Genomic DNA, 13,678 nt, shown 5'->3' on the forward strand with positions numbered 1-13,678 from the left:
TTTATAAGGCTTTAAAGAAAGAAAAATTAAAACCTTTTAACCGCTAGATGCAACAGTCTTTGCATGAGTTTCTAACTGAATGGTGTTAATTGTTTTGACTGTTTTTCCTTTGATGTAGAAGGCACCTTGACAGTGTAGTGCTGGGAGGGTGGGAACATAAGTACATGAAAAAAAATGAATGAACAAGTGAGAAGCCACAGACTGGCAGCTTCGGCAGTGGTTCTTACGGATCACCCTCCACCCGTAGTGGAGCTCCTGATGTTTTGGACTGAAAGATATTGAGAAGTTTGTTCCAGCAATTTCACTGGCCGTTGAAAGGACAATACTTTGTATGTGGCCATTTGAGGGCAGTCCTTAAAGCACCCCCCCCCACACCCTCCCATTTGCGCAGGCAGTGCGCTTTTGGCTTCACGCGGTCCCAGGGGTATTTGAGCATCCATGCAAGCTCTCAGCAGGCCTGAGCTACTGATAAGAATGGTGGCAGCTAGCAAAACTCTAGTCTGGGCAAGTTTATAGTAGAATAAAAAGTTTTGTAGGTGCCCCAAGACTCGATTGCTTTTGCTGCCAAAACTCTTCTGGAATTAAAAAGAGAGACTGGTGGGACTCCGAAGAGGATAAAAGTGGTTTGCAGCCATGCTGGTCCAAAATCAGATTCTATAAACAAGCCACAGTCCATATAATACCTTTTATTAGTTTAATTTAGTTTATTACATTTATATTTCACCCTCCCTGCTCACAGACTCAGGGCGGCTCACAACAATGTTTGAATGCAGAGTTTAAAATAATACACCTAAAATGACGATAAAACACATAAAACCAATCAATAAATACTGGCATCAATCAGAGTCTGAACTAAGGCAGCCCAGGCAGCAGCTAGGTTGTTAGGGTCGGGGCTAGGAGGTGGAGGCTGGGATTGGTGAAGGGATAAAAGGGGAGTCCCCCCTACAAGCGAGGTGGAGAGTAAGGAGTCAGATGAGAAGTGTGGAGAGATGAGGAAGAGACAGGAGTACCGTGAGAAGGCAGGGACTGCAGTTAAAGGGGCAGTGGCTGACCCCAAACCCAGGGGTGCTACTAACCCAGAGGGGAGAGCATCACAACGGAGTTCTTTGAGGTCCAAAGATGCCATCTCTTCTGTGAAAATGTACAAGCTTTTGAGTTCTCCAGAACTCTTCTTCAAGTTGCATGTTACAAAATAAAAAAAGAGGTGAAAGGAGAAAAAAATGTTTCATGCTGTGATTTTTAGGTTTTTTCTTACCAGCATCCCTCCACTCAGCGCCAGTGGGAAAGTGGATGTACGTTGGTGCCTTAGATGTCAGGTGACATCATGATTTCTGTGAGCAAGGGAAACTAAACGATGTCTCTCCACTAGAATAAGGAAGGCATGCAATTTTCCTTGTATCTCTCTGGCACCCAGCAAGATTCACAGATCTCTTGTAGGGTGAAAGCAAAGGAATTACTTAACAGTCATTGCATTAACAATTATGGAGATAAATTTAGGGTGATGCACGAGGTGTAAAGTCAATTAAAGCCAAATTGGGTAGTTTTAGCTCATGTCGTGGGTTAATTCCCATATGCACAGTCTCTTGTTAGTTCATTCTCTTCCAGTTCACACTCTTCTTGGCTGAATTCAGGTATATCTAAGGTAGCCAAAAGTTGTTTGAGGCCCTGCATGCTGGGAAAAACAATGTCTGGTTTGCAGAGTAAGAGAAGAAAACCCTACAGGGGACAGCAAGGGATTGTCAGATAGGAATGTGAGGTCAGCACCTCTCTTTCTATTCAGTGTCACTTCCTTGTCTTGTCTCCTAACGTGTGGCTTTCGTTGTGTAAGGCATTCTGCCAACAGGGTTATGGGCCCAGAGCATGTGCATATTGATTTAATGTAGAAAACTGCCTGAGGCTCATACTTGCCGGCAGGGGCAGTTTTCACATGTCGTACCAGCCACGCAAAATCACACAAAACTCCCAAAACGATGGCGTTTTCCTGGCACGATTTCCCGCCATGACTCCAGGAAATCACATCACAAACCAGAGTCATGCGCCAGGAAGACGCTGTCGTTCCTGGAGTTTTGCACAATTTTGTGTGGCCAGTAAGACATGTGAAAACGGTCAAAGATAGATGAGTATGGCGGAGAACAAAGGATCAGAGATGGCGACCTCCTGTGGAGCACATCACAGCCTTTGGCTAGATAGACTAGCAGATGATAATTATCAGATTTGGAGTGAAAAAATGAAAACCCATCTGATCGAACATGATCTTTGGGATGTCACCCAAACTAGCAGACCTGTGGATGGAGAAAAGGAGCAAGCAGATTGGGATTCCTCTAACCGTAAGGCACTATGCCAACACCGCAGACCCCTCATTCTACCCAAAGCCAGCCCTTCTGACCTCAAACTTGTTGGTATCACAGGTTTCCCAGACTGCCGCAGGGGGTGTTCTGCACTGTTGTACTGTGGGGGTGGGGGTAGGGTTTCTTAACTGATCACCCCCTTCCTCATGATGAACGTGTATATTGCCAAACCTTAATGAAAGTGCTTTTTTGGGGGGGGGAGATATTGTGTGACTTGAGAGCAGGAAATAGGGAATGAGATCAGATTTGCAAAGCGCATCTAGTGACGTCTGGCCAGAGGGAATCACTTCTAGGCTATTAGGCAGGGATTCTTTTTTTCTCTTTGACAACGGATAACTGAACCAGATGCTTCTTAGTGGGCTTTTGGGCTAGTATGAAGGCATCGTAGGCTAGCAACTTCCGTAGATTTCTTTGGCACGAGCACTTCCTCTTTTATATATTGAAGCTGCCATTTGCCCTCTGGAGAAGAGTCTTCTCTTTAAATGTTTCTTTTCCATCATATTTGAGGAACAAGCAATCATATTTCAGAACTAAAAAGGCTTAAGCGTAAACAAGTTCAAGACCCATTAGCATTGTATAAGATCCAGGTTGAAAAGACATATTAAGATGGGTGTTAAGTGGATTCGGGTCTGGGGAAACTGCTTCTTACAGGGGAGTCTCTGGTGCCAGAAGTCCAAACAGTTCACAGGGCATATCCTCTTAACTACAATTGTGTCCACCTATTTTCTGGTGAAAATCAAAGGTTTGCGTATCATTCAAGTGAATCTTTCCTTCTAGGTCCTGACTGCCTGGCGTGTCTATCTGTTTGGGGTCAAGGTGCCAGCCAAGGTGAGTGGGGGACGAAGGAGGGCTGCTTGCTATTTCGCATCCTCCCGACTCTGGATGAGCAGCTCAGGTGCCGGCTGCCGAGTCTTGATTTGGTTGTTTCTCTCCCCTCCGGTTTCCTATGCAGATCGAATGCTCTTTCAATGTGCTAGAGATCCGTGCTTTAAACGCCCTGAATCACAACCAGGTCAGTGGCTGAATCTCCCGCCCCAGTGTCTGCTACAGTCTTGTGGGTGTGAGACTGGGTGTGTATTGATTCTTCCCTCATTTCCCCTTTCCGCATTCAGATCCTGGTCGAGACAGAGAAAGCAACTTACAGCTTGAAATTCCCCACCCCAGAAAGCGCCGACCAGGTCACGAGGCATGTTAACACGGCCTTAGCCAAAATATTTCCAAGCCCGGCCTCTGTGTAAGTATTCGTCGGTGCCAGGGAGTGCAGAAAAGTTGGTGACTTTCCAGTCACCCACCGCAACTGCACCTTTGAGGATAGTGTGATGCGCAGGCATTTCTCTCGGTGCCTTCAGAAGTGAAATCTGCTCTTTTCTCCAGATCTGGCTGCTGCCAAAGGCAAAAGAGTAGGCCGGTGTGTTCTCTGGTCAGGTAGCAGCCTTTGAGAAACGCAACCTGTAGTGGAACTCAGCAGAAACGGCTGTTTTGGTTTTGTGCGGGAAGTGGTGGGTGGCAGCGTTAATTAATTTAATTTGATGATGATGATAACAACGTTCGATTTATATACCGCCCTTCAGGACAACTTAATGCCACACTCAGAGTGGTTTACAAAGTGTGTTATTATTATCCTCACAACAATCACCCTGTGAGGTGGGTGAGGCTGGGAGTGCTCTGAGAGAGCTGTGATTGGCCCAAGGTCACCCAGCTGGCTTCAAGTGGAGGAGTGAGGAATCAAACCCGGTTCTCCAGATTAGAGTCCCGTGCTCTTAACCACCACACCTAACTGGCTCTCAGTTAATTTGTTAGATTTCTTGCCCACCCTTTGCGAGTGGACTCAGGAGTAGTTATATTACAATATTATATAGTGGTACAACTAATTAAAACAACAATACACAATAAAAGATAAAATGCACAATTGCATAATTCCAATACAAAAGTAAAAACCACAATCTAAAATGAAGCATACGAGGCTTCACCAATTATATAGAATTGTCACCACAGAGATGCCAAGGCCTAGAGTGGCCCTCTGGGGCCACAGCCAGAGGCAAAGCTCCATATATACTGGAAGACCAGACTTTGTGTCACCTGTGTCATTTTCTGTCTCTGTGTTAGCAACAGGCCTGAAGTGGAGAAATTGCCTTGTCCACCAGAGACTCCCTCACTTTGCTAAGCCCTCAAGCTTCACCCTCAAATAGTATCAACACCCCGATCTCCATCACGGTGGCTCCATGCCTTCTGGAAGAACTTGTCAGCTGAGTTTCCTTGTAGTGCTAGAGGCAGGATTTTAAATTACTTTTAGAGGGAACAAGCCGACAGAGACATTTGTTAAGCAGGGTAGGAAAAGACTGACCTGAAACTGGCAAAGAGTCTTGCCCCAGATTTTGCACTGAGCTGTTCAATGTGACGTAGGAGCATGGGAACCTGCGAATATTGATCTTTCTCTCTCATTGATCCAGTTGCTTGATACGCCATGGGAATGCTGAGACCCCGGAGACGCCACGGGACATGTCCCCTCACTCAGAGAGCTCCAACTCCACCACCCACAGCATCTGCGGTAAGAGGGGGGGCAGAGAACACAGACCGGTGGGGAGAGGAAGGGGGAACAGTGTGAGGGGAGCGTTTCCGGTCGCCACAAACTCTCCCTTTTTCAGAAATGCGTTAGTCATATGACAAGAAGGCATTACATGAAACTTTAATTACATTTGCTGCATTATCCACTTAACCCGCTGACCTGAATCCCGGAAAAGTTCTCGGAAGAATTAAAAACTGCATTGTTGAGTCAGCCTGAAGGTCCACTTAGCTCAGTCTCCTGTCTGCAATGCTGATAGCCAGCTGGAAGCTTGGAAACAGGACCCGGTGGGATTCTGCACCCTCTTTGGATTGCGTCTGGCCACCTGGCAGTCAAAGGCGAGGCTGCCTCTTGACTTGGAGTTCCATTTTAGTCACCTGCGGAGATCATGGATAGATTTAAGTTCCCTCAGTTTGTCCAAAACATGTTAAATTTGTGTCTTGTGGCAATGAGTCCCATATGTTAGCAGTGCTTTATGTTTGTTTATTTATTTATTTATGTTTTAGATTTTTATACTGCCTCTCCTTCAAATGAGGGCCAAAGCAGTTTACGATATTAAAAACGATGAAAAGCATTGATAAATATTATCTGTTAAAACTAAAAACGTTACTACAATTAAAGGCTCCCTCAAATACAACCAATAGTAAAAAAAAAAAATGACAACAATGCCATGATATGTAACAGCTGATTAAAAACCTGCTGAAACAATTCCGCCTTGCATGCCCTAGATAGACGCCGCAGGGCAAGCGTACTGTCAGACAGAGCGTTCCACCAGGATGGGGCCACCATAGAGAAAGTGGAAGAGAGAGACGAGTCACTCGTGAAGTATTTCCTTTTGTTCGTCATGCACAACTTATGACTGAGTCCACCTAATGCAGTACAGGAGCAGTATAGGCCAATTCTCCCTGCCTGGGAACATTTCAATACATGACAGCACTTTTGCTTGGTGGGTCACGGGTCAGGCAGGCCCGTGTCTGGATTAGTGTTTCTGAATTCTTTCCAGAGGAGTTAGCCATGTTAGTCTGTAGTAGCAAAATCGAAAAGAGTCCAGTAGCACCTTTAAGACTAACCAACTTTACTGTAGCATAAGCTTTCGAGAATCACGAACCACAGCTCTCTGACGATGTATCTGACGAAGAGAACTGTGATTCTCGAAAGCTTACGCTACAGTAAAGTTGGTTAGTCTTAAAGGTGCTACTGGACTCTTTTCGACTGAGTTCTTTCCAGTCGTCCCCATGCTACGTCACATACTCCTTGTTCATATTTCTCAGTACCACAGTTGGGGGCATCTGTCTTTGAAGCTTCTCCTAGTTACTCAAGATTCAATATTTTGGAGAAGTCAGGGCATTCGGATACACTTTTCACTGGCTTCTCATGCTGAGAAGGCTGGAGATGAAAATCCAAGACTTCCCATGATATTAGCAGCCATGAGACAGGCGGAAGAGGTGTAACCCTTCTCTCCACTGATGTTGCCCTCCTTCTCCCAAATCACTTCTATTTGTCTTGTGGGGGAAAGGCTCAAGCAGTCTGACTCTGTGTCCCTGACCTAAATGCCCCCAACAGCTGTTATTTACTTTAAAAAATCAGGAGTCCAGTAGCACCTTTAAGACTAACCAACTTTATTGTAGCATAAGCTTTCTAGAACCACAGCTCTCTTTGTCAGATGCATCGAGGCATCTGACGAAGAGAGCTGTGGTTCTCAAAACCTTATGCTACAATAAAGTTGTATCTAATGAAGAGAGCTGTGGTTCTCAAAAGCTGACGATGCATCTGACAAAGAGAGCTGTGGTTCTCGAAAGCTAATGATGCATCTGAAAAAGAGAGCTGTGGTTCTCAAAAGTTTATGCTACAATAAAGTTGGTTAGTCTTAAAGGTGCTACTGGACACTTTACTGTTTTGCAACTACAGACTAACATGGCTAACTCCTCTGGATTTAAAAAGGCAGGGAGCTCTGTTAATGAATCTCCAGACACCCCATCCTGACATGTAGAGTTCATATTTCAAGGAGATATGAGTCAGTTTTCTTACCATCTTATCCTGTAATGCCCAAAACATTTTAGGCAGATTAGTTTTCCCCAGGAAGAGTAAAAGCAGATGTGGTTGTGTGTGTGTTTGTGTGTGCATGGCGTTGCTTTGCCAGCAAGAAAAAGCTGTGGGGAGAGGGTTCCATTGTAAACCCATTTGGGGATGGCACCACTTCCAGCTTGCCACAGGGCGTGCATGAATTAATGTTCCTCCTCCTCAGCAAAAATAGTAACAACCTTGCACATAGAAAGCTAGCATGTCAGGAAGAAGAGCTGTTGCCTCGCCTTCTCCTGCCTGCAGTTTCTGTGAGGATAAGGCCTTGAGAAAAACTTCCTAATGAAAGAGGTCGAATGGTGACAGTCTCTTCTTGCCACTCCTCAGGAGGTTTTTCGGAGACATACGCCGCACTGTGTGACTACAATGGGCACTGTTGCCGAGAAGAGGTGCAGTGGGTAAGTTCTCACCTTCAGGTGTGTGAGGGGCAATTGGGGCTGGTTCTCCAGCCGACAGCTTGGATGGTGCGGAAAGAAGGGTGTTGGCACCCCAGAGGGCTTGATTCAATCCTGGCAGATTGGGACATGATGGGAATCCGTTCTCAGACCCTTGCAACTGCCAACTGGGTCCAGTCCAAGCTTACACCTTGCTGGCACTGGCATGGAAGGAAGTAAAGGGTTGTACTTTACCTGGGGCAACAAAATACCTCCTGAGAGTGGTTGGAATGGCCCAATTCTGAGGTAGGAAAATCTGCTTTGTGATTGCTTACCTTCTCGGTTTGTTTGCGTTAAAACTGTCTGTTGGAGAAAGGCCCCCTCCGAGGCATGTGCTTTGAGCATTCTTGGGCGGAGTGTGTGTGTGTTTAATTAAATGCATAAAAATAAAGTTACCGCTTTTGTGGAGAAAATGGCTACAGAAATTAGCATTTTTGCCCACGTGTTGAATGTTTCTTGCTCCCCCTCGGTGGGAGAAAGCGACCGGGTGGCGACTCCTTCACTTCTCCACGGGATTTTCTGCGTTGGCTCAGAGAAGGAATAAAGAGGGCCTCCTCTTGAGGGAGGAAAATCCAGACCACAGTTACTACGGAGAGGTTGGAAAATGTTGTGGGGAGATTTTCCCGCTGGCTGGAGGTTTGCAGCTTGGGTGGGCACCTAATTGCAGTGGGTCCTGCCTCTCCTGATGGGGTTACGGATGCGTATCATCTCTTGGTTTTCTGGGGAGAGCATCAAAGTCCCCCTTCACTCTCTTTCTGTCCTTTCTGCCTTTCCCGTTCCAGGATGTGGACACGATTTATCATTCCGAAGACAATCGGGAGTTCAACCTGCTTGATTTCTGTCACCTGGAAAGCAGGTAAGAAGCAGCAATTGAAGATGCCCAAGTTAAATGTGCAGCCGCCGCTGCTCAAGCCCCAGACCTTCATCTTTAGATATCAGCTGTCCAAAATCACCTCTGAACGTCTTTGCCATGGGGGCTGAAGAGCCAGAGCTATGAAGCAAGAAGTCCTGGGTTCAAATCTCTCCTAAGGCACGAATTCACTAGGGGGCGTTAGGCAAGCCTACACTCCATGTCCTTAGCCCAAAATAACCTCACAGGGTCACAATCTGCCCCATTGAATAAACAGGACCTTTATGTTTTCCCTGATGGAGCACATGGCAGCCCTGTGGAGTTGTTTGGGCCAGGACAAAGCCTTGAGGAAGGCTTAAATTCCTCTTCTCCGGCACTGTTGTCCTGATCTGAATCAAACCTTGGCTACTGGTGGTGGTGGTGGGAACACCAGGGATATGTAATTCCCAAAGTCTTGTCTGGTTTGGCCAATACTCTTGCCCCGGTTGGCCCCTTGGGCACCTGCCTCTTCTCCCCGATTCTGAGATCTTCTTTGTAGTTAGTAACCCCCACACACCCTCAGAATTCTGGGGGAACTCATTGTAGTGGAGAGACAAACCAATTGTGAGGAGGAACAGAGGGCTGTACGACATGGGGTGCTTTTTAACTAGTTGGATTCTAGTTCCCCAGACCTGACTTGCTTTCCCAGCAGCCTGACAACAGCTGTGGGGAATGTCATGTTAAAATTCTGCGGGGCCCGATTTGGCTCAAGACTGTAGCATAAACAAGGGTCCCCTGCCTCCGCACTGAGGTGTTTTCCCAAGATGATATGCCCCCGGGGGGAGATTTTGCTCCATTTTGGAAAAACCATTCCCTGCAGATCCTATGAATCAGTCTCTCTCTACACGAGACATCTTATATGGGGACGCTCAAGTGTAGGGACATGCAGTGTTAGCCGGGAAGCATAGTTTAAAAAGACAGAGCAAGCAGAGAACGTTTCTCAGATGATTTGTCAATTTCATCTTCGCTTCCCCTAAGGTTCTGTCAATTTCACCTCCCCTTCCAGGAGGTGAAGATGAAATTAACAAACCCTCTGAGGAGTGATCTCTGCTGGCTCTGTTTTTTTAAACTATCCTTCCCGGCTAACATTGCATCTCCCTACACTTAAGCATCCCTTTGTAAGATATCTCATGCGGAGAGACACTCAGTGAGGATAGCAAGTCAGGTCCAGGGACCCGACTCAGCAACAAATATCTTGTATAGTTTGGCCTCGAGGTGTCCCCTCCCTTGCCACTCCCATGCATTTATCTCCTCCGTTTTATGCCTTTCAGGGACCTGGCGCTAATCGTAGCTGCTCTGGCTTACAACCAGTGGTTCACCAAAATCTACTGTAAAGATCTGCGGTTGGTATGTCCTCCCTGGTTGTGCCTGCTTATTGCTCACGATCTTCTTGGACACACATCCCTTTCATCTGCCGGCAGGCCCAGCACTGCCAAGAACCCAGAGGCAGCCTCAACCTCCTCAAAAGCAGCCCCCCACAGACTGCCAGGCTGTAGGCAGATTGTGCAGGCCCAGTAGTCACAACTCCATGTTCCAAAATCCAGGATTTCTGAATTCTGATCAAGCAGCTGGGTCGATCTAAAGTCGCTTGCAAGTTCTATCAAACTAAGATCAGATTGGCAAGAGATCGGCTTTAAATTGCAGTGTGTCATGAGCCGCCATCAATGGCCTGCTAGCCCCGCTATCTGCCTCCCACCGTCCCTGGTGGGCATGGCTCACACTCTCCGTCGCTGCCACCACTCACTGATTTGTACACCGCCTGACTGAGGGGCAGTGAGACCCCTCCGGCTGAATTTCCGTACTGGGAAGTGAATTACCCAATCTTTGGTTGGGCCCTGGGGAATTGGCAACCCACCAAGGTCTAGCCTTATCAGTTTCTCCCGTGCTCCCTCCTTTCTTGTAGCGTGCCAAGTGGGGGAGGTTCTTTATATTAAAAAAGTATAATTTAATAACTATATAGGGAGCACTTGCACACAAAGCAGGTAAAGGCACAACACTTAGGTATAGACCCTCCTTTTCAGAACCCATAGGGCAGAAAATTAAACCAAGCCATGCGCCTCCTCACAGCTTTTCTCCTGCATTTTCCTCATGTCTGAATGTTTCTTCTTTCTGTAGGGCTCAGAGGTAGCCGAGCAAGTTCTGCACACGGTGAGCAAGTCCCATCACATGGAGGAGCTGGTCCTGGACAACGCGGGGTTAAAAACGTGAGTTTTTGCCAGTATTTGAAAGTTTGCAAAGGCCTGGTGGCCCCAATCAGGGCAAAAAAGATGGGGGATAAATTTTGTAAATAAAATAAGTTTGACATGGAATGCCAAATTTGGAACTTGCCCCCTCCATTTGGGCAAGTCGTTCGGTTTTCCTTGAGCGCGTTCATGTGAAATTTGGTCAGAGTTGTGCAGCAATTTCTTTGGGTCAGAAGAAAACCGTTTGCGTGAACTTTGAACATGTTGAAACCCCTTTCCGAAAAGTCCTAAATGCTTTCGTTTTAATTCCCGGGGAATCTCGTCCTCCCTCGCCTTTGGACCCTAATTGGGCCCTGCTCCAGACGGAGTCTAGCCAAGACTTCCCCTCCTTCGTGGTGTAAATGCTTAAATGCAGCTGGGCCCCCACAGGACATGCCTCACTGTTTCTCTCTCTCTGCAGAGATTTTGCCTTGAAGCTCTCCTGTGTTTTAGCAGAGAACCCGAACACGGCTCTCCATGCCCTGACGCTGTCCCACAACCCTCTGGAGGACAAAGGTGAGGGCAGTGTAGCGGAGACTGGTGAAGTGTCACATAGGGATAGGGCCTCTTGGCTGTTTGCTGACCCCTCCATGTGCCTCTGCCTTCCTTGACAGGTCTCAGCGCTCTGAGCCAACAGCTGCTGTGTTTCCACAAAGGCCTGAGCAAACTCTGCCTTTCCAAGACCAGCATCACCGCCAAAGGTATGGTTGGTGCATTGGATGGAGACAGAAGAAGGGCCCTGGGTAGAGGTCTGGGTTCTTCAGATAGAATGAATTACCCAAACCAAGCACTTGACATATGTTCGTGTTTTTGCGTGGTTTATTCAGCTTTTGCTAGCTACAAAGAGAGGCACTCAGAGGCAAGCTACAAGACATGAATTACACGAGGAGGAGCACATGAAGGGAGATGCAATGTTAGCTGGGAAGCTGAGTCAATTCCCCCTCTCTACAGAGCCAGGGAGCTGGCTGCTCAGAGGGTTTGTTCATTTCCTCTTTGCCTCTGGAAGGCTCTGTCAGTTTCACCTCCCCTTCTAAGGGGCAAAGAGGAAAGAAACCTTCTGAGCAGGGATCTCCCTGGCTCTGCAGAGAGGGAAAATTGACAGAGCCTTCCAATCTCTTTTAAAACTCAGCTTCCTGGCTAACATTGCAACTCCCTTCATATGCACCTCCTTATGTAATTCGTCTCTTGTAGCTTAGCTCTCAGAGTCTCTCTGCACATTACTAAGTGCCTAGGGATGTTCAAGTGAACCTCATTTCATGTGTCCCCCCTCCAACTTTCCATGCACTCGCTTGCATAGTCCCACTTCCATTTGCTGTACATCACGTGTTTGATATCAGTTCCTCCTCAACTGCTAAAAGTATCCCAGTTTCCCCCACCTCCCACGTCCAATCATTGAAATGCAGATCTTCACACTTTCTCACACCTTAAAGAAATGCAAATTGGCAATTGAAAGGAGCCTACAGTACTTGTTCTTGCAGCAGAAACAGAGCGGAACTGGTGTTTTACCCTCCGGAAACACTTGCAGATGCAGTCACACAAAGGGAGCTCCCGTGAAATCGGCACTCTCATGCACTGAGCAAGAAGAACCTGCACGTGAATTGAGGACTAGACATACAATCCTGCACTTGAGCATCCCTAGGGACTTAGTAATGTGTAGAGAGACGTGTAGAGAGAGTGGCCATTGGAAAGCTCTGCTTGTTCTTCTCTGGCCATTCTCTCTGAGATTTCCTAGTCGCTGCTTGTACTTTTTCAAATCTGAACACTCATGAAGACTGGAAACTTTTTTTTAAAAAAAATAATACAAGCTGAGGTTTTCAGGATACTGAATCTGCTACTGGATTTGGTAATTTGAGCCGTGTGATTGTGGGTACCTGGAAACCAGGCAAGGGTGCCATTAAGTCAGCCGCCCCAAACCATTTCATGTACCGAACTCTTGATTTAGGAGATCTTGAGTTCAAATTTCAGCTTTTGGGGGAGTTTATCTTACAATCATAGAATAATAGGGTTGGAAAGGCCCTCCATGGTCATCTAGTCCAACCCCCTGCACAATGCAGGAAATTCACAACTACCCCCCACCCACCCACCCCCACACACAGTGACCCTTACTGCATGCCCAGAAGATAGCAAAGCACTATCAGGATCCCTAGCTAAACTAGCCTGCTTCCTGACCCCAAAGCAGCAATTGGCATTACCCTGGGCGTGTAAGAAGGGGCCATGAGTACTAAGCACTGATGTAACCCTTCCTGCCTTGGGCAAGCTTCTCTCTCTGTACTTGTTCCTTTTTTTGCAAGATGCATACATATGGATTTATATCCTGTCCCATTTGAAATGTTGGGGAGACTTTCAGCAGAACAGAGGACGAAGCTCTTCTGTCTGAGAAGGCTAGTGGTTGGCATTGCTTGTCACATCACAGTGCTGCAGGGCTTGGGCAAAGCTGCTCACTGACCAAAGCTCTCCCTTCTCCACCCTGATAACTGCGCAGGAACTGGGCTCTGGGTTGCATTTGGCAACCTTAAAAAGCGGGCACGGTGGAGACTTCCCTTGTGGGGGTTGCCGTGAATAAAGAAAGGGCAGCTAAGCAGCTCAAGGGCTCCATGAATGGTAATGATACGTCTGTCCCTTACTCCAGGACTTGCAATTCTGTGCCAGACATTAGGTGCCAATCCGGCTTTCACCAGCTCCCTCCGCCATCTTGACCTAAGCAAGAATCCGGGGCTGCTGGGGACCGAGGAAGCAAACGTGAGTGGTCGCGGCCGTGTTCGTTTAGTACATAGACCGGGAGGCCTTGCTAGAATCAACGGTGCTTCTGGGCAGGATGTGGAGCTAGCTGGGGGATCTCGCGCACAGGGGCCTCTGGGGCTGTGGAGGAGGGCTCGCCTGGAGCTGCTTGGCTCTCAAGGCCAGCGGTTGTCCCCGGACATTGCCTGGCCTCACCGTTTGCCCCTCTGTTGCCTTCTTCTTTCCCCTGCAGGGCTTCTATTCATTCTTGGCCCAACCCAATGCTCTCGTTCACCTGGACTTATCCTCCACAGACTGTGCAGTAGATGCAGTAAGGTTTTAAGAGGAAGGGTGTTGGGGGGGGGGAGTGCTGGTCGTGGCCCAAGAGCTTGGAAGCTCATTCGCCTCTTGGTTACGGGTCCTCC

General features: G+C 47.5%; 1 protein-coding gene across 1 annotated transcript in view; it reads left to right on the top strand.

Annotated features, from left to right (window-relative positions):
- The window catches only part of CARMIL3 (capping protein regulator and myosin 1 linker 3), a 58,632-nt gene that overhangs the window by 16,866 nt on the left and 28,088 nt on the right, over positions 1 to 13,678 (top strand). Inside the window, exons 3-14 of the mRNA XM_054994609.1 lie at positions 3,126 to 3,176; positions 3,301 to 3,360; positions 3,461 to 3,582; positions 4,799 to 4,896; positions 7,318 to 7,388; positions 8,207 to 8,280; positions 9,585 to 9,660; positions 10,429 to 10,517; positions 10,957 to 11,051; positions 11,150 to 11,236; positions 13,165 to 13,274; positions 13,507 to 13,584. Of these exons, the coding sequence (XP_054850584.1) occupies positions 3,126 to 3,176; positions 3,301 to 3,360; positions 3,461 to 3,582; positions 4,799 to 4,896; positions 7,318 to 7,388; positions 8,207 to 8,280; positions 9,585 to 9,660; positions 10,429 to 10,517; positions 10,957 to 11,051; positions 11,150 to 11,236; positions 13,165 to 13,274; positions 13,507 to 13,584 (1,011 nt within the window). The remainder of the gene's footprint in view (positions 1 to 3,125; positions 3,177 to 3,300; positions 3,361 to 3,460; positions 3,583 to 4,798; positions 4,897 to 7,317; positions 7,389 to 8,206; positions 8,281 to 9,584; positions 9,661 to 10,428; positions 10,518 to 10,956; positions 11,052 to 11,149; positions 11,237 to 13,164; positions 13,275 to 13,506; positions 13,585 to 13,678) is intronic.

Source organism: Eublepharis macularius, chromosome 12 (assembly GCF_028583425.1).
Source record: "Eublepharis macularius isolate TG4126 chromosome 12, MPM_Emac_v1.0, whole genome shotgun sequence".
NCBI lineage: Eukaryota > Metazoa > Chordata > Lepidosauria > Squamata > Eublepharidae > Eublepharis > Eublepharis macularius.